Source organism: Mobula birostris, chromosome 7 (assembly GCF_030028105.1).
Source record: "Mobula birostris isolate sMobBir1 chromosome 7, sMobBir1.hap1, whole genome shotgun sequence".
NCBI classification, from domain to species: domain Eukaryota; kingdom Metazoa; phylum Chordata; class Chondrichthyes; order Myliobatiformes; family Myliobatidae; genus Mobula; species Mobula birostris.
In genome coordinates, this window is record NC_092376.1 from 150,190,123 (window position 1) to 150,210,357 (window position 20,235).

The window sequence follows — 20,235 nt, forward strand, 5'->3', positions numbered from 1 at the left end:
CAAAAATAGCAGGAAAGCAGCATCCATCATTAGGGACACCCAGCACTGAGGACACGCTCTCTTTTCGCTGCTGCCATCAGGAAGGTGGTACAGGAGCCTCATCACCAGGTTTAGGGACAGTTATTGCCCCTAAACCAACTAGGGGGTAACCTCACTCAACATCAATTGCCCCATTATTGAAATGTTCCCACAACCTATGTACTCACTTTCAAGCAGTCTTCATCTCATGTTCTTAATAATAAATACATAAATAAGCAATAAATATTATTATTTTCTTTTTGTATTGGCACAGTATGCTGTCTTCTGCACACTGGTTGAACAAAAGACAAATTGTCTTTCATTGATTCTATTAAGGTTATTCTGTTATGGATTTATTGAGTATGCCCACAAGAAAATGAATCTCAGGGTTGTATATGATGACATACATGTACTTTGACAATAAATTTACCTTGAACTGAAAGGAACTTTTCTTTAAAATCTGGAAGTAAGATGGCTGAAAAAAGTATTGACAATAAATTGCAGAAGCAGAAGTGGAGACCAAAATTTAAAACAAGCAGTTACCATGGATGGCTCAAAGAACCTTCCTCAGTTCAAGTTATCTGTTGCCTTTTCACATTCATTAAAAGAGGGCATTTACAAGAAGAGATAGGTTGATCACTGTTAATTTCAAAGGATATTCACAAAGATTTTATTTTAAAAAATCTGAAACTGTTTTTGCATCAATACATATTGTACAACATAAGCATCATGAAATCGCAGAGCCCAGAGGTCTGGAAACATCCTCGCAGTGTTGCCTTATAAAAATGGAACACAAGCCCGTCAATTGCTTTTCAAGTCTCCAAGAAAGACAAGAGTAGAAACAAAAACACACTATCACAACAAACATTACAAATATCATTAATCACCTCCTGTATAAAACCTGTTAAGTGACTAAATGATTTGTTTTCTTCAGTGAAATAGATGGTGACCAATTACTACTATTGAATTGCTTGAATGGAATCATAAATACATTTCCTTTACTCACTTCCTTATAAAAAGCATTGTAAAGTACAAAAATGTTTGATGCACCTTAAAAGGGGCTAAGATTTAAACGTAACATCTTTACAAAATAAGAATAAAAGTTCTTTATACAGCATAAACAGTAATTCTCACAAAATAGCAGAAAATGTAACCTTTGGAAAAAAAATTACAAGAGTACATTATAGCAAAAGCAGAAAACAAATTAGAAGTATTCTCACACACACATACATACACATCACTAAACCAATCTCCAAAGCTCCTCAAAAGGGATAAGATGGTCACCCGAATTACTCAGCTCACCATGGTGACAATCTCCATCATGGTAAGGCCTGTGAAAATTTTTTCCCAGAAAATAAACAAAACTGTGGTTCTTACTAAGCACATTTTGATAGTGATAGCTGCAATTCATGTTTCAGCTGTAAAAGTGGCTCAGTACATTTCTTTTTTCTTTAAAATATCTCATTTCAAGTTTGGCCGCTTGTCAGAAAAGTGGTTGTTGGTGGGACTAGAGATAAGAATCTTTACTTGTGAAGACGTTAACAGGCTAATTTGGAAAACAAGATAATCTGGGAATATTCTACATTTCATACTCGATTTTTACCATTATTTCAAAGTTTTGTCAGTGTAAGTAATTTTGCACAGCTGAAGTAAGGTGTCATTAAATGAAACCACCAGCCTTGTTTGTAACCTAATGCAGAGCATCCCCAAGAATGAATTATCTTCAGTGCAAGAGCATTCAATTTTGCCCCTTTAGTGGCAACTATAAATAGGGACGAGTCATCAAAATGAAAAGAGATATTTTATAAAACTTTTAGATATTGCTTTTAAAAAGAAGCAAATCTGATGTTTTGCTCTCTGGAATACAAGACACCATTATCAACTGAACAGAAAAATATTAGGTTGCATTTAAATTAAAAGCAACTCTTGGATGGGCATCAGGAAATGGTACCAGATTTGGCTGTTATGTTTTTTTGTCTATCTAACAGCACTCATTGCTTATCCAAACTCAGTAACGTCAGTACCAAAGGGATTTAATCTCCCACATAAATATGTACCTCGAGGGGGAAACTGAATATTTTGGAAGAGCAAGTTCTCTTTTTTGCTGGAACAGTTTGATTACATATTTGGAGATCTCTCCCAAACATAACTGACTCAGGAAGCTGACACATGCACCAAATGAAGCAGACTGCTGATTTTCCCCAATACAGCTCTAAATGTAATTGTGCTTTGTAAAGAGCATCCACAAGTGAGTAATCAAAATGTAGTAAGTCATTAGTCACCGATAATAAAGGCAATGCTACAGATAATTGTTCTGAGTACACATGAATAATAGAAGCACCTGCTTTTTGCTATTTTACAGATTCAAACCTTTTCTCATGAACCTACATGACCAATTGCTGGCTGTAAACACATTGAACTAATCAGATTTGACAGCTGGGACAGCTTTTCTATTCAATGAACATGTACTTTCCCTAGCACTCCTAAATCCAATAGTGCGGGCATGTGTCCTCCCATCAACTTAACTCAGTTTCATTGCAAGCTATATGAAAAGAATAAGCCTGCTTACTACCAACGCACACCAAGATCCTAAAAAGTAGGTTTCCAGTAAGCCAATGTCACAACAGGCTGTTCGTCGTTGCCGAGCAAATTGCATTGTAATTGCTCTTCAGACATACTTCAAGTTTCAGCTGGTGATCAGGACACCAGCATTTAATAATGAACTATAAGTTTAATATAATGGATTCCAGAATCGGAATTTATTGCAATGCAAATCAGACACTGCTGCTGCTAGCAATTCAACAAGTCAAGCTCACTTGTATCAGTGAGGAGCTATTACACTGGTTGATGCAAGAATGGGTCAGTGATGATGCCTAAACAAGGGAAAAAAAGTGTACAGATTAATCAAATACTGCTTACAAATTCACATCATGCAACAGAAGAACCCTTTAACAGCACAAACGTCAAAAGGGTTAAATTTCTGAAGAACGTCAGCAAAAAACTTATGCTGACTCTTCTGCCAGTCTCATGACACCATATTTTGCAATTATTCAAATAAAATAATGCACTGAGCAGACGGCAGAGAATCGCTGTTGCTGTAGGTTAGCAGTCACTCCAACTCTGCTCCACAATAGCAGATACCCTCTTCTCATATTCCCGTTTGTTTTCTTGATAAAGCTGTGCAGCTTGGCTATTTGCTGGACTATTTGGATTTGGCTCATCAAGTAGTGACTAGGTAAGCAGAAGAGACAATGTGTTAGATTTTGGAAAGTTACTTCTATAAACACTCAATTTAATAGCAAAGTTTAACACTGAATAACATTTAAACCAGTGACAGCTCAGTGACCATTTCTCTGAACTGTTCAGTCCTTTGCAGTAATAATAAAGGAATGCATTGTGTATTGTTTTGAGATTTTAAACTAGGAACAAGTTCATGCAAGATTCCTGATCATCTGGATTATTAACCCCCCCCCCCACCCAATGAAGTACAGTCAAATTTTATTAAATCTTTGCATAGGCACCTTATCAAAGCTCCTGAAAGCATAAATAAACTGCATCAATTGGTTCAATAGACAATAGGTGCAGGAGTAGGCCATTCAGCCCTTCGAGCCAGCACAGCCATTCACTGTGATCATGGCTGATCATCCGCTATCAGTATCCAGTTCCTGCCCTATCCCCATAACCTTTGATTCCGCTATCTTTAAGAGCTCTATCCATCTCTTTTTTGAAAGCATCCAGAGACTTGGCCTCCACAGCCTTCTGGGGGCAGAGCATTCCATATATCCACCACTCTCTGGGTGAAAAAGTTTCCTTACCATCCTTATCTTTTCTCAAATAGATCCAACAAGTGTGAAAATTACTCTGTACTTAGAAGAAAACAAAGTGGTACTAAACAAAATTAAAATATTTAATAACTAAATTTGAGACAGGTGCAGTGCAGCAGGGCAGATTAGGTGGTGCAGTTGTAGTATGTGGGAGTTGATGGAAATCATTGGCATGCAAGGGAAGAGTTCCTGCAGCTCTGGAAACTTTGGGTCTGCACCGGGACAAGGTTCAAATAGCCCACCATTGCTTCTACTCCGCAAGTTCCTACAAATGAGAGCAAGCAGGACATAGAAAATAGTAAAACACAAAAGATTCAATGCCTATGAAAAACAGTGAGGAAACAAGCTCACGGCAAAAGATGGCTTTAAGGAGTAGGGTAAATTATGGGAGAAAAAGGAAATTTTTCCTCAGAGGATAAGGAATGTTACAAAGTAAAATATGACAGTGGAAGTTGAAGTACAGAAATTAGATGGCCATTAGATTACTCATTGGCAAAGGTGTAGAGCTGAAAACAATGGAATGTCACAAAATAGCGCTGGGATCACTATTCTAAATATATATAAAAAAATGTGACTCATTTAAGATGAGTTGATTATAGGCATCAATTGCAGGTGGCAAAGAGTGCAGAATAACATCTATGAAGCAGACCATGTGATTTCAGGGAAGTAGAATGGATTGGCTGCCCAAGAGATAATACTTAAAAATTGAAATTTTACCTGAATAGATGTTAAAATTGAAGAAACGTCGTAGGTTGGACTCCAACGATTCTGAAGAATGTCTAAGCATATACTTCCATCTGCATAAACTATAAACACAGAACACTGGAAAAAACTGTTTCTCACAGCATGACTGAAAGTTTCATGCAAAATCTGCAGTAGATTTGTTCCTTTGCTTTTAGCATATAAGACACAAGCAAAATGATCAACCACTGATTGGGCAGAAGCAATAATGGACACCAAAAATGATAAGCAGTCAAATATGTATTTATAATGGTGAGATGGTTATCAGCAAGTTGTGTGTGCCATATAGTTGAAGCTAATACCCTCGCAAAACGATGGAATTAATAAGGCAGGCTAATTCCAATATGAACACATTCAGCCCATCCTGATAAGCTAACTGTCCTAACTTCTATCTACAAAAAAAAAAGTACTCGGACTGTACTTAAAATCTGAATTTTAAATCTTGGAAATTAACAAGCCTGTATCCAACTTAAAAATATAATAATAATGAGCTGTAGTTGGACAGGTAGCCATACAAACATGCATGATGGCCAGGTACTGTGATCAAGCTGTACCCGAAAGAAACTTAGTCAGTAAGCAGCTTGAAAGTTTTATGGCAAAATGTGGATATGATCATGATTAGCATTTCACCACACCTCTTTGGTTATGCAAAATTAACAATATAGGGAAAAAAAAATCAAGAACATGCTTGTCCCAAAGTACTCGTGTTCTAAAGCATAAAATTCTATTCCAACCCCAGTCTCTCAAAAAAATTACCCATACAGCAATTCCAGCATAAATGATCTCGGGTTTAAAATGCATACAATAAGCTTAAAAATTAGCAAGATTTTCTTTCATTCCATATAACCTTTACTAAATATCTCACCTCTTTTGAATGCAATATTTAGGAAATATCCTTCAAAATATTTATTTTTGATAAGCTAATATAATCTGCAAGGCTGGTATTTGTAATAATGTGAAAGAGGAATAGCAAGGTAGTATTCATGGCTTCATTCAAACACCTGATGGCAGAAGGGAAGAAGCCTTTTCTGAACCATTAAGTGCGGTTCTTCAGGCTCTTGCACCTCCTCCCTGAGGGTAGTAATAAGACAGCCTGGCCTAGGTGTGGAAGGTCTTTAATAACAGATACCACCTTTTTCAGGCACCGGCTTTTGTAGATGTCCTCGATGCCAGGGTGGGCTGTGCCTTTGATGGAACTGGTTAAGTCTACAACCCTCTTCAACCTCTTTTGATCCAGTGCATTGGAACCTCCATACCAGGCAATCATACAATGAGTTAGAATTCTCTCCATGGTACATCTGTAGAATTTTGCTAGAGTCCTTGGTGACATACCAAATCTCCTCAAAGAACTAATGAAGTATAGCCATGAGCATGCCCTCTTCGTGACTGTGTTGGGGCGAGGATATATTCTGAGATGTTGCTGCCCAAGAACTTGAAGCAGCTCACCCTTTCCACTGCTGACCCCTCAATAAGTAAGGATTGATATGTGTTCTCACAACCTCCCCCTCCTGCAGTCCACAATCAATTCCTTGCTCTTGTTAGCACTGAGTGCAAGATTGTTGTTGGGACACCAGCCAACCAGTCAATGTCACTCTTGTACACCTCCTCATCGTCATCTGCCATGAAACAGTGGTGTCATTGGCAAACCTACAGATGGCATTTGAGCTGTGCCTAGCCACACAGTCATGAGTGTACAGAGAATAGAGTAGTGGGCAAACCACACATCCTTGAGCTATAGCTGTGTTAATTGTCAGCGAGGAGGCTCAGAAAATTGCACAGCAATCACAGACACCATCGGCTCCAGCCACTGGAGTGTTTTCCCTTTGAGTTTTGATCTGATCCATTGATCCCTTGGCAATGTACATTGCACACTGACTTTGGAAACTGAGCACACTTGTAGTCCTTTGTTCCACCTTGATATGCTCAGCACATCCGTCATGCCACGGAAGTCAGCAGAGCAACCAGAGCTCAACAAAGAGTGTGGAACCATTTTCCTGGAACAACTGTGGGCAAAGCTGCAACACCAGAGCAGAAGTAGCAAGCGACTGTAAAGTGATTCCAGGGCCAGTGGACCAGATCAAAACTCTGCTGTTCTGTCACATCTGATCATGAATGGAGTGCGATAATTAACAGCAAATAGGAGGTGGCAAATTCAAGGTCATCCCCATCCATAATAAATGGCAAATTTGACAATGTAATGGCTAAAAATCAATCCTCTGCCAACCTCAGGAAATGGAGATGGGTGACAATCTCCTCAATTTCTGCCAAAGAAGCCAGTATTCAACTAAACAGATTAATTCTACATTATTACAAGAAACAGTAGAATACTGGTTAAATCAAAGGCTATGGGACCAGGCAACATTCTGGCTATAGCGCTGACAACCTGTGCTCTAGAACTGTACTTCCAGCAAAATTGTTCCAATCTAATTTACAACACTGGCATCCACCCAACACAGTAGAAAATGTCCTACTATATACTGTCAACAAAAAGCTGGACAAATCTAATCTGACATTTTACAATGACGTCGCACTATTCACTGGATGGACAAAGGAGCTAAATTCCAGAGAAATCACAAAATTTTCTGCTTGTTATCAAAACAACACTTAACCAAACGTGACATCAAAGAATGAACTCAGTGGAAATAGATGGCAATAGTGAAAGCCTGCCACTGGTTATGACTATTGAGGGCCAAGCATCCAAGCCGGAATTATGTACAGCTGTAATCCAGTCTCATTTGTTCCGTCAGGTTCAGTGTCGATTGCTCAATGCTCAATTCCATTTGCAATTTCTCAGAAGATATGTCTATGTTTGTATACAGCAGGATCTAAACAACATGCTCCAGTTCCATTCCCCATTCCAAAGATGGTACAAATCAGTAAGGGTTAGTTAGTTGTGGATGTGCTATATTGGCATTGGAAGTACAACAACCCTTGATGGATGCCCTCAGCACTTTGGGACTGTGTTGGTTGTTGATGCAAATTATGTATCTCATTGTATGTTCCAACGTACATGTGACAAATAAATTGTGGGTGCCACAGTAGCATAGCAGTTAGCCCGACACTTTTACAGCTCGGGGCATTGGAAGTTTGGAGTTCAATCCCAGCGTCCCCTGTACATCCTCCCCGTGGAATGCATGGGTTTTCTCAGGGTGCTCTGGTTTCCTCCTACAGTCCAAAGATGTACCAGGTAGGTTAATTAGTCATTGCAAACTGTCCCGTGATTAGGTTAGGGTTAAACTGGGGTTGTTGAGGTTGCTGGGCAGCAAGGCATGAAGAGCTGGGAGGCTCCATTATGCGCTTCTCTCTCTAAATGTACAAACAAAATAAATAAAGCTAATCCTTAATTGTGATATAACAATCTTACAAAATTGTCAGTAACAACCACCTCCAACAAGAGAGTTTAACCTTTGACATTTAATGGTATTGCCATTATTGAGTCCTCAGCATGTGGAGTTGAAAGCCCCTATTAACCAGCAACCTGAATGGGTTAGCCACTTATAAGGCGACTACAAAAGGAAGTCACACACTGACTAATCCAAACTGAATAACTCATCTCTGACTCTCCAAAATCTACAAGATTCATTTCTGGAGTGTGAAGAAAAACTACGCTTGTCTGGATGATTGTGGTTCAAACCACACCAGTGTGCTTGACTGCTATTAGATCCATAATCCTAAGCATTCACTCTCTACATACTGGTGCACCATGACAGCAGTGTGCACCATCTATAAATACACTGCAATTACTCATCATTTCAACTTGGAAATATATCAGTGTACTTCTCTCAATCGCAGGACTCTGCAGAGAGTGGTGCAGACAGCCCAGCGCATCTGTGGATGTGAACTTCCCACTATTCAGGACACTTCCAGCGACAGGTGCGTGAAAAAGGCCTGAAGGATCATTTGGGGACCCGAGTCACCCTAACCACAAACTGTTTCAGCTGCTACCACCCAGGAAACGGTACTGTAGCCAGGACCAACAGGCCCCGGGACAGCTTCTTCCACCAGGCCATCAGACTGATTAACTGATGCTGACACAATTGCATTTCTAAGCCATATTGACTGTTCTCTTATAATAAATACAAACTATTTATGACAAATTACTATAATTTGCACATTGTTTTCACATGCAGACATAATGTAAAGAATTTTACTCGTGCATGTGAAGGACGTAAGAAATAAAGTCAATTCAATTCAAGTGTTAGACCTTCCAAATTCTATTCCAATGACTTGCAGTATTATAGTTCAATCCACAGCATTTTGACTTCACTCATGAAGGACAGTAAACTGGGTAGGGGAAAAAAAAAAGGAAGCCACCATTGTATTATATCCCAGTAATAGCTAAGAGTGTGGCAAAAACAAAACTGATAGGGCTGTACTGAAGGATTTACAACACTTACCATTTGGATGGAACATTTTTGACACAAATCTAACAGTTGGAGGCTTATTAGGGTACTCTTCTGTAAATTCTATAACCAATTTGAAAGTACCTGGAAACAAAAATTATTACATAATATCAATGAAAAGAACAGATGTTCTGTCACATGAACATTGGCTGTTTATTAATCATTCATTTAATTGCCAGAATAGCAATACTCAAAGTAAATCAAAGCACAACAAAAAGCTAACAATTATACAGACATGCTGAAGAATGTACTTCTGCAGAGTAGAAGCAATTGTGGAATTTTCCTTTGTTGGACTGTAATGCAAACATTATTAGCATAAGTCAGTCTGAAAGTCACCCCTGATGCCAGTTTCATGTCGATGTCCAGTGGAAAATTTATTGTTGTATCAAGGGCTGATCAGATATAAAGACAAACATCTATCAAAACAACAGGTACTTGTATTGTGTACAATGTACTTATTTACATCTAAAGAACAGGTGCCTTTATATCTCAAGAAAAGGTACTTATAATTGACATTATTGCTGCTTCTAAGGTAACAATATCAATAGACATACCATTTTTTCATGCATAATCATTAGGCACTCGAGCAAAATGAGTGCTGTAACCTAGTGTATGATTTAAGCAGCCAAGCACCCATTCAAAAAGTGTTTCAACACGTTTGGTGCAAACACACCAAAAAGACATTTCGCCTCAGGCAACACTTCAACTACGTATGCCACGGCATGGAGAATGACATTTCCAAGATCAGAGAAATTTTCCTCCTCTCTTCCCATTACCTTTCCAAATTAAAAAAAAATATTTTGGTCACTTACCATCTTCAAAAGGTGTTCCTTCAGGTCTAGAAGTAATTTCAGAAACAAAAGAAGTATTAGAACTATTAGGAAAAGCAGGTACCAGCATCTGATGTGTACAGCCCAAGGAGAACCAAATTAATCTGTGACAATATATTGTAATTTTTTTGCAATTTAAGGTTGCTCTGCCAGTGCACGTGAGCAACTGAGTAATCCAAGATTGTTTTGGCAACAAAAATACATTTCTCATGATTATTCTGAAATAGATCCAAACTGTAGCCCCCATAAATTATTATAGATGAAGCTTCGCTAATGTTAATTGTGTTATTGTAAATGTCTATCACCAAGATTAGTCTTAGTTTCAAAGTTTATAGATTCCATAAAGTTAATATGGAATCTTGAAAATTTTAAAGTTAATGGAATAACAACATTTACAAAATTAACTTGAGCAATTAAATAATTGTCATTACTTTAAAAAAAATGGTCACACAAAAATTGTACAGCAACTTCAGTTTTGCCAATTTTTTGCCTACTTTCCTGAAATGATTGAATCATGCTGGTTGTGGCTGTCTTTAAGCAGACAAATTTCAGGGTGAATAATTTACACATTATTTGATAATAAACGTGCTTTGCATCAGACCCATCTGATTCAAAGCACGTTTGAACTACCTTACCTGACATACATTTTCACAGGTGCGCATGGACAATGATAACTGACCGACTCCCCATGGGAAGCCTCATCCTTCCCTTATCCAGCGTAACTGAACTCCTCCCACTAGGGTCAAAAGCTCATTCACAAAAGTAATATCTTACACTGGGAAAACAATTCCCAACAACTGTATCTCAATACAGGGATCAAATATGGGCCCAAAGTCTACACAGGTGATCCTGTTTTGGTTTCACTTTAGTCTTGGTGAAAGTCAATTCATACAAGATCTGTGGATCTTTTAAACCAAACCTACTCCAGCTCTTTTTGGTTTCCAAATAATGCATTCTCTGGAGCAATACACAGCTTGCCACTCCATATAACCAAAGTGTTTTTTTGAAGTTTGATACACCATTGGTAAATTTATAACAACATTTATCAAGTAGTAACTCAACTTCTGCAAGCAGTATGTTGCACAGATAAGAGAGTTTTACAGCTCTTTTTTGTCCGTGGTGTTATGGATTAAGTCAGTTAACTTTTAAATGCAATGTGAGGGTTTTGGCTTTAATTTCCATGTGGTCAATTCCAGTACTCTCATTGGTGAAAGTATTGCTCCTCAAATTCTTCCTATTTCTTTTAAAAATTACTTTAAATCTACATCCTTTGTTTTCAACTTCTTTTATTTTAATAACTCTATGCAACTCAGTTAAATCTTCACTCAGATGCTTGTTTCAAAGAGTGCCTGTCTAGCCAAATATTCACTTCAGTTAAATTTTGCAGAGTACTTGTAAATCCATACTGTAGTCCCTTGTGCAACCATATGGGGTACCTTTAAATCTTTTAGCTGTTGGCTTACTCCACTAACCCTATTCAAAAATCAGAGACCCAGCAAAATAGCCTGCTCCAAGTGACAGCATCTACTCTGGGGGACATATTGTGCGGTCAAAAGTAATCAGTTGAGCAGAACCAGGGTTTTCTGTAATATTTAATAAAACTCGTTTCTTTTCTTCTATTTATAACTAGTATTTTCCCCAATAAATTGTTGACTTTTGTTTGAATGCTCCTTTGGTTAAGAATAAAAGCAAATTACAGTTGTCACTGCATTCTTTACTCACCCAAATATAACTGCATTCCAAGACATTATATTATTGTCTGAAGGTGCACCACTAACACCAGCTGGAGGATCCTCTTGCAGCCTGGTTAAACACAACATATTTTACAATGCAAATTTAAGACCTCTGATTCATTAATATACAAACACTTAAATGGAATAATAAAGTGAAATTTATTCTACTCGGTGAGTGCTTTTGCATTGTACAAGCCATAACAAACAGGTTGAGGGAGCATGCATTTCATTATACTTGATTAGTTACATCAACTTGAATATTTTCAAATCACCCAGCCCTACGAAACTTTAATTATAAGATATTACTTAACACAATTCTTTTTTTAAATGCCGAGACTAGTTCATCTTCTCAGTGCAAATCAGAGATTTAGGGTGCGAAGGTAGCGCTGTGATGCTGTTTCGGCTCAGGGTAAAGTTCAGAGGTCAATCTCAGCATCCTCTGTAAGAAGTTCGTACATCCTTCCCATGGAAAGTGCAAATTTTCTCCGGGTGGTCCGGTTTCCTCCCATAGTCCAAAAACGTACTGGTTAGTAGGTTAACTGGTCATTGTAAAATTTCCCAATTAGGCTAGGGTTAAATTGGAGGGGTGCTAGCAGAATGGCTGGAAAGGCAAAAAAGGCCTGACCTGCACTGAACTTTTAAAAAAAATAAATAAGACACTTGCTCCCAGATGTCCATGCACTGGTCTCAAGACAAGTCACTTCTGTGGATGCCATTCAAAGCCTTCACTCTACAAGAACAAGTTCTTCCAAGTGCTGCTGAATTCTGCCATCAGCCAGTGCTGCCTGCGGCTCCTCGCGTCACATCACATTTTGCCATTCACAATTATTTTACATGGGTATAGCCGATGAAAATGTCAATACTTAATTAAAAACAATTCATCGCATGAGCTACATGACCTCTTACAAATAACTTTCAATACAGTCCTCTCAAACTTTGAAAGAAACAACGTCTACCGATGACACTAAAGCAATTACTGCAGCATCATCCACATTCATAATAGTCCTCAAAATAGATTGTAAAACAGGTTATTTTTAGAAATTGGTCAGTATAAATAGAGAAAGAGGCTAAATACTCATGAGATTATAAAAATAACTTAGATGGAGATTCTTTTATTTAAATATGAACCAGGGCATCAATATTCAGCACGGCATCCATCACATTTAGTAATCTCTTTCACTCAAATTCCAAATATACTTGGTATAGAGTGGCAACAGTACGGACAAAGCTCACTAAAGGCCACACATAAGAATAATAAGTACCTTTTTGGCAAAATTATTTTTGGTAGTTAAATCTTCTTCTGCATTCTTCACTTCAGAAAATGAATAGGGTAGGTTAATTGTATTATAAGGCTCCATTTACAAAGAGACTTCCTGGTCAGTTACTCCACAACCAGCTTCAACTCTGAAGGCAAGAGGAGCCATTAGCTCTGTATCCCTTGTTCTCTCTGCCCAAAGTCTATTTTGTGCTGACTTCCCCTCACTACTCCATCACTATACTTAAAAACTGATACATCTCCCAAGTTATTTTATGAAGAGCAAGTCATTGACTTGTACTATTAATTATTTCTATGTCCATAAATGTACCAAACTGCAGAGTATTTCCAGTCGTGAACACGAGGAAATCTGCAGATGCTGGAAATTCAAGCAACACACATAAAAGTTGCTGACGAAGGGTCTCGGCTCGAAACGTCAGCTGTACCTCTTCCTAGAGATGCCACCTGGCCTGCTGCGTTCACCAGCAACTTTGATGTGAGTATTTCCAGTATCTGCTTTCAATATTTGATTTTCGGTATCCACAACATTAACTCAGTTCCACACTCTCCCATTGGATCTGCAGGTCCATAATGGCACCAGAGGTGCTAAAGATGACAAATGGCATGCTTGCCTTCATGCACTGAGTGTTAAACTTGGGCAGTCATGTTGCAGTGCTATAGAACTTTGTTTGGGCCACATTTGGAGTACATTGTCCGGTTCTGATCACTGTAATACTGGGGCGATATGGACATGTTGGAGAGGGTGTGGAAGAGATTAACCAGCATGTTGAAGTGGATTAGCTATAAAGAGAGGCTGATCAAACTTGGGACAGGTTTTGCTGCAGTGGAAGAGACTGAGGGGTGATCTGTTAGAGGTTAATACACTAATGAGAGACATGGATAGGGTACATGGTCAGAGTTTGCTTTTCAGTGTGGAAATGTCTAATTCCAGAGGATGTTGCTCCAGGGCTAGAGATTTTTGAGATAACTTTTCCAAAAAAGAGTGGTAAATGCATGGAATGTTCTGCAGGCAAAAGCAGTGGAAGCAGATACAACGGCAACACTTAAGCGGTATTTAAACACACATGAATAGGCAGGGAATGCAGGCAGATGGGATTAATTTAGATTGGCATGATAGTGACACAGACATCATGGAGCAAAGGGGCTGTTCCTGTACCATTCAACATTCTATAACCTCCTCATGGAGAATTCAAAAACTACAGCGTCTAAAATATAAACACTTCAAATGCTGTTTAGGGACCATTACCTCCTTATGTCACAATGAACATCAGAATGGCAACTAGCTATATGAGCATGATACCGTATTTTAATATTCTGTATAGTGATAATACACAAGGTCAAATCATTCAAAAATGAATTTGCAAACTATTCCCCCTATTATAAGACCATTAAATAGGCTCCTTTGAAAAAGAAAGATACGTTGTCATGACAGTAGAGGTTTGGTATTCATGAATAAAGGAAAACTTTATTCATTTATAAAATCTACTTGTGTGGATGCCGAGCAGAAGGATCACAACAGCAAATTATCTTTTAGCATACTGTTTATAGCCACTCATTACACAGGTCACACAGAAACATTCACTGCTTGAATAGATTAATCTTGACAGGAAAAAAACATGTACTCTCAAGGAAGAAGAGAACTTGGAAAGAGGATATTTAAAAGGGAAACGTGTCTGAAAAAAAATAAAATGCATTTATAAGATGGCTCCTGAAACAATAGGGTGCTTTGGAATACAGGGCTTAAATCAAAGACAATGCTGAAACTTGCAACCTTCTCAAATAAATGCACTGAAAAAGGACAAAGTGGAACATTTATACTCCTGGTACCCCTGTGACAACCAGTAACTGTAAAAATAGATTGTGTCTATCCCTTTGACACCAGTGCTTAAGCAGCCAGCGAGATGCAGAGCAAAGACTTGAAGCTTAATTTTTTGCTGGGAAGGGGAACAAAATGTCTTAATTTAAAATCACCTTTTTGTAGAAATTCCTTTACAAACTGCCCTCACCTCATCTCCACATGAAACTCCTATTTTACTTTACTTCATGCTCCATCTCTGGTCTATTTTCATCTCTCTGGTCTGTTTTACTATTTGTGTCTGACTTTTGAGATATCTTGGCTCATCTTGTTTGTTTCTCCAGTTCAAATTTTTTCAAAGACGCAAATGAAAGCCTTTTCAAAATACTTGTCATCTAACCTGCCCTAAAAGATTAAGCATCTGTTTCTGCCCCACAGGTGGATTTCCTTAAGTGATTTCTCCATCTCATTTAGGCTGTCCTATTAACTGTTCCTGCCTTTTCCTCACCAAGGAAACGTGTATTTAGAAAAGGTTTTCCTCACCAAAGAAATATATTTAGAAAAGGTTTTCCTCACCAAAGTATATTTAGAAAAGGTGGCTGCAAGACAAAAACTATACTAACACGAGTAAGAATCAATGTAAAAAGTTATTGAGCAGCATATATAACCTGCAGCACATGATTACCTTGATAGCAGGTGGTCACTCAATACAAGTGTAACCTGACAATCCGTGGTAAACTGCTCAGTTAATCCATTAAACTCTAGCACCACCCTTGTGTCTATTGGGGATGATGTTAAATACAAGAATTGCCAGGCTGCACCTGAGCTCTGAATTAATATATTCAAGGTGTGAGGGAGCAAGTACAAATCAAAAGCAATGCAACATTTCTTCATTGCTTAATTAGAGAACAAGACCAGACAGCAAACTAACAGCGCCACTTAAACACTGAGTACACGTAAAATGCAACTGACTGACCTTGAAGAGTTTGGTAAAAAAAACTAAGAGAATTAGAAAAATGCAGAGCAAAACACACAAAATACAGGAGGACGTCAGCAGGTCAGGCAGCATCTATGGAGGGAAAGAAACTTTTGAGATTTCTGGCCAAGATCCTTCATCAGGATGAAGCTCTGATGAAGGGTCTTGGCCCAAAACATAGACTTTTTTTTTATTTCTTTCCTAGAGACTGCTTGACCTGCTGAATTCCTCCAGCATTTTGTGTGTCTTACTGTTTTTCCAACATCTGCACCATAGAAACTATAGCCATAGAAACTACAGCACAGAAACAGGCCTTTTGGCCCTTCTTGGCTGTGCCACACCATTTTCTGCCTAGTCCCACTGACCTGCACACGGACCATATCCCTCCATACACCTCCCATCCATAGTATCTGTCTAATTTATTCTTAAATGTTAAAAAAGAACCCGCATTTACCACCTTGTCTGGCAGCTCATTCCATACTCCCACCACTCTCTGTGTGAAGAAGCCCCCACTAATGTTCCCTTTAAACTTCCCCCCCCTCACCCTTAACCCATGTCCTCTGGTCTTTTTTCTCCCCTTGCCTCAGTGGAAAAAGCCTGCTTGCATTCACTCTATCTATACCCATCATAATTTTATATACCTCTATCAAATCTCCCCTCATTCTTCTACGATCCAGGGAATAAAGTCCTAACCTATTCAACCTTTCTCTGTAACTGAGTTTCTCAAGTCCCGGCAACATCCTTGTAAACCTTCTCTGCACTCTTTCAACCTTATTTATATCCCTCCTGTAATTTGGTGACCAAAACTGAACACAATACTCCAAATTCGGCCTCACCAATGCCTTATACAACCTCATCATAACATTCCAGCTCTTATACTCAATACTTGATTAATAAAGGCCAATGTACCAAAAGCTCTCTTTACGACCCTATCTACCTGTGACGCCACTTTTAGGGAACTTTGTATCTGTATTCCCATATCCTTCTGTTCCACTGCACTCCTCAGTGCCTTACCATTAACTCTGTATGTTCTACCTTGGTTTGTCCTTCCAACGTGCAATACCTCACACTTGTCTGTATTAAACTCCATCTGCCATTTTTCAGCCCATTTTTCCAGCTGGTCCAAGTCTCTCTGCAGGCTCTGAAAACCTTCCTCACTGTCTACTACACCTCCAATCTTTGTATCACCAGCAAATTTGCTGATCCAATTTACCACATTATCATCCAGATCATTGATATAGATGACAAATAACAATGGACCCAGCACTGATCCCTGTGGCACACCACTAGTCACAGGCCTCCATTCGGAGAAGCAATTCTCTACTACCACTTCCATTGAGCCAATGTCTAATCCAATTTACCACCTCTCCATGTATACCTAGCGACTGAATTTTCCTAACTAACCTCCCATGCGGGACCTTGTCAAAGGCCTTACTGAAGTCCATGTAGACGATATCCACTGCCTTCCCTTCATCCACTTTCCTGGTAACCTCCTCGAAAAACTCCAATAGATTGGTCAAACATGACCTACCACGCACAAAGCCATGTTGACTCTCCCTAATAAGTCCCTGTCTATCCAAAAGCTTGTAGATTCTGTCTCTTAGTACTCCCTCCAATAACTTACCTACTACCGACGTTAAATACTGGCCTATAATTTCCCAGATTACTTTTCGATCCTTTTTTAAACAACAGAACAACATGAGCCACTCTCCAATCCTCCGGCACCTCACCTGTAGATAGCGACATTTTAAATATTTCTTTGTGTTTATAAAAATCCCAAGCTATTTTTCTTACTAAAAAGAAAAAAGTTCAAATGCTTTCTGAGAGCTTTTGCATTCAAATATTCCCTTAACAACAGAGACCATTCATATTTGATCAAACTTCACCATGGGCTATTAAATGAAAAAAAAGGAAATTGAAAACGGCTATCTGCAATCCATTAGTTGACAACGGTTTACCGCACAACTGTTGTATTTGTATTTGTGAAATATGCCAAGAGATTTTACAATTGATGAAGTGGGAGTGAAGTGTTGCCACCTTTGTGTTTATTGGATATATGGCACCACATTAGTTCCTGGCAAACTCCCACAAACACCAACATGGTAAAACTCAATTTTATTGATATTTATTGAGGGATAAATATTGAGTTTTCAGGGATAACCCTCCAAATCTTGCTTGTGAAAATGACTTTGGATCTTTTATATCCATCTGAGAGCCCCAGTTCAAGACAGTCTCATTCAAAAAAATTAGTATGTTTGATAAAAAAAAAAGCACACCCTCATTATACCATTGATTTTGTCAATCCAGACTTCTTTGTTCCAGCCTCTGGGCTGGACTTGAATACAAAACCCTAGACTCAGCAGCAAGAGTGAAATTAAATGAGCAACCACAGGCACACTGTAAGTACTATTTAGTTCTCCCCCAATAAAAACCACTTCTACATACAAGCACAGAATTCTAGACATGGAATCAGTTATCTCATTTACCACAGATTACAGTTTTTACAAATAATATGTTTAGTGTTGCTTCTTAATGGAGACGTTTGCACTTGGACCATTTAAACTGAAAATTCTTAGTTCAATTGGAATATCTTATTTTCAAATATGACCAATACATCTGACATTTTGTACTTCACAAGACCAGAGTGAATTGTTATTGATTACTAGTGACTCTGCTCGTGCCTTGAAGTAATGAAGTTGACATAATTGCTAATATTTGCTCAAGCATGAGAAACTCTGTAGATGCTGGAAATCCAAAGCAGCAGACACAAAATAAATGCAGGAGGAACTCAACAGGCCCGGCAGCATCTATGGAAAAAAGTGAACAGTCGACATTTCGGGCAGAGACCCTTCATCATGACTACCTTCTCCCTAGATAGTCTCTCAGGATAAAGGATGGCGTGATATCTGGGGTGGCTGATACAAAGTCGAAATGGAATCCACAGATTCTGCCACAAAGATGGCAAATGGGTCAGTACTTTGATAGCCAAAAAATATCTGCTTAGAGAACTCGAAGAGACAGGCAGCATCTGTAGCAGGGAATGGACAGTTGATGTTTCAGGCAGAGACTGCATTCCTCCACCAATTTCACTTCTGATTCAGCATCTTAACGCTGCAAAATTCTAAGAGATTGCATGTTCCTGCCACTATTTACACAGGAGCTATGTGCTCACAACATGAACTGCAATGCACCTCCTGCATTTTGAGCATTTATGAATTAGTGGGTATTAAGCTTGGAGCAGTATGTCTGTTTTGAGAGTTTGGTGTTGGGTCTGTGAACAACTAAAGCAGCGAGATAATTAGGGCAGAAACGCTGGGGATGTTAGCTTGGGATAAGACACTAGTGTGGTTTCACTTTTGCAGAGGCAAGGTGGATTCCTCTCCAGTACTTTGGATGCAGGCACTTATAAGTATAAAGGGTAAAGATCACAGCTACTGAGCTGTTCACTTGATTTTTAAACACTATCATATGGTCAAAGCCTGGCACACTGCTCAAATGCTGAACACATTTTTGACATGCACATTTGTGGATAGGTGGCTCCAACATGCATGAATTGGCAGCGCCACTTTATTCGTGATTCCTGCCGGGAAGCACATGACAGAACTTTAATAACATCTACGATTCAGGTTAATAAGAGGATTGCCAAGGGAACAAGAGGGCTGCTGACATCTGTGAAACCACACATCCTGGTGGTTCGGCAAGGGGGGCGGGGGTGGCAGGGTAAACGAAGAAAGAAAAATGTCCTGCAAAATACTGGAACATCTTTATAATATAAAAAGAAATAAGTAGCATCATTTGCCCAATTTTAATGAATATGTGATCAGTCTTAGGTCATTAAATTACACCGAACAAAGAAACCAGCCGACCCACACTTCCCAGCAGAAACCTAACTTAGCAGTCGACAATATTTTGCGGCAGAAAAATACATAATCGAGGCAAAAATCACCACATCATTTGCTTTATTTACTGCACAGTGCGCCTCATACATAAGCAGGCGTTGCTCCATATCAACACTACAGGTCACACCAAACCTAATCACCAGAGGCCGGCTACACTCTCAAGTTTCACCGACAATAACAGGCATGCCGCGCTGGAGCTGAACAACACGGGACTCTTACATCACCGGTTTAGCCTACGTCCACTGAGCGGGATCCCACCGAGCCGAGGCCCCAGAGACACTAACGCAGCACAATCCCTTTTCACCTTTTAAAGTCCCTCATCAGACGCCGTCTCGCCGGAGTGGACATTATCGGATATCCGCAAGTCACTTAATTATTGAAAGCTCCCAGATCCACAGCAACAAAAGATCCCGTCCGGTCTTTCCGGCTTCAGCCAGCGGCGATCCCCACCCCGCCGACTCGCAGTAAACAGCAGCCTCCGACTCCGACTCCCAGTCAGGACGGTTCGGTTCTGTCGCGACAGGCCAATCCGCTGCCGCAGCTATATTAATCTACCCAATCACGTTACAGAGACCGAGACGATTCGAACCAATCCCGTGTCGGAGCTGGTGCTCCAATCATAGCCTTCTACTTCGCTCATCGACCAATCAGCAATTGGAACAAAAACAAACCGGAAAGGAGTTTATGACTTAATCCATTTTCAGATGTGGAGATTTCCTTCATTTCAGACATTAGATTTT

At 39.2% G+C, this 20,235-nt stretch overlaps 1 protein-coding gene across 1 annotated transcript; it reads right to left on the reverse strand.

The window, feature by feature from the left end:
* Positions 1-660: 660 nt before the first annotated feature.
* LOC140200505 (ubiquitin-conjugating enzyme E2 A-like) lies at positions 661-20,014 on the reverse strand. The gene is made up of 6 exons (XM_072263931.1): positions 19,800-20,014; positions 11,539-11,619; positions 9,799-9,824; positions 8,981-9,070; positions 4,560-4,648; positions 661-3,249 (listed from the first exon to the last, which is right to left on the reverse strand). The coding sequence occupies exons 1-6, from the start codon at positions 19,841-19,843 to the stop codon at positions 3,121-3,123; spliced, it is 459 nt and encodes a 152-aa protein (XP_072120032.1). The 5' UTR covers positions 19,844-20,014; the 3' UTR covers positions 661-3,120.
* Between the last annotated feature and the right edge of the window lie 221 nt (positions 20,015-20,235).

Bases quoted from the DNA above. Each gene is read 5' to 3' on its own strand.
- LOC140200505 (XM_072263931.1), bottom strand. From the start codon at position 19,843: ATGTCCACTCCGGCGAGACGGCGTCTGATGAGGGACTTTAAAAG. The intron at 4,649-8,980 runs GTAAGTGTTGTA...CTGTGTTTATAG, and splicing joins AAAAATGTTCCATCCAAATG to TTTATGCAGATGGAAGTATA. The intron at 3,250-4,559 runs GTAAAATTTCAA...CTGCTTACCTAG, and splicing joins CAATTTTAACATCTATTCAG to TCACTACTTGATGAGCCAAA.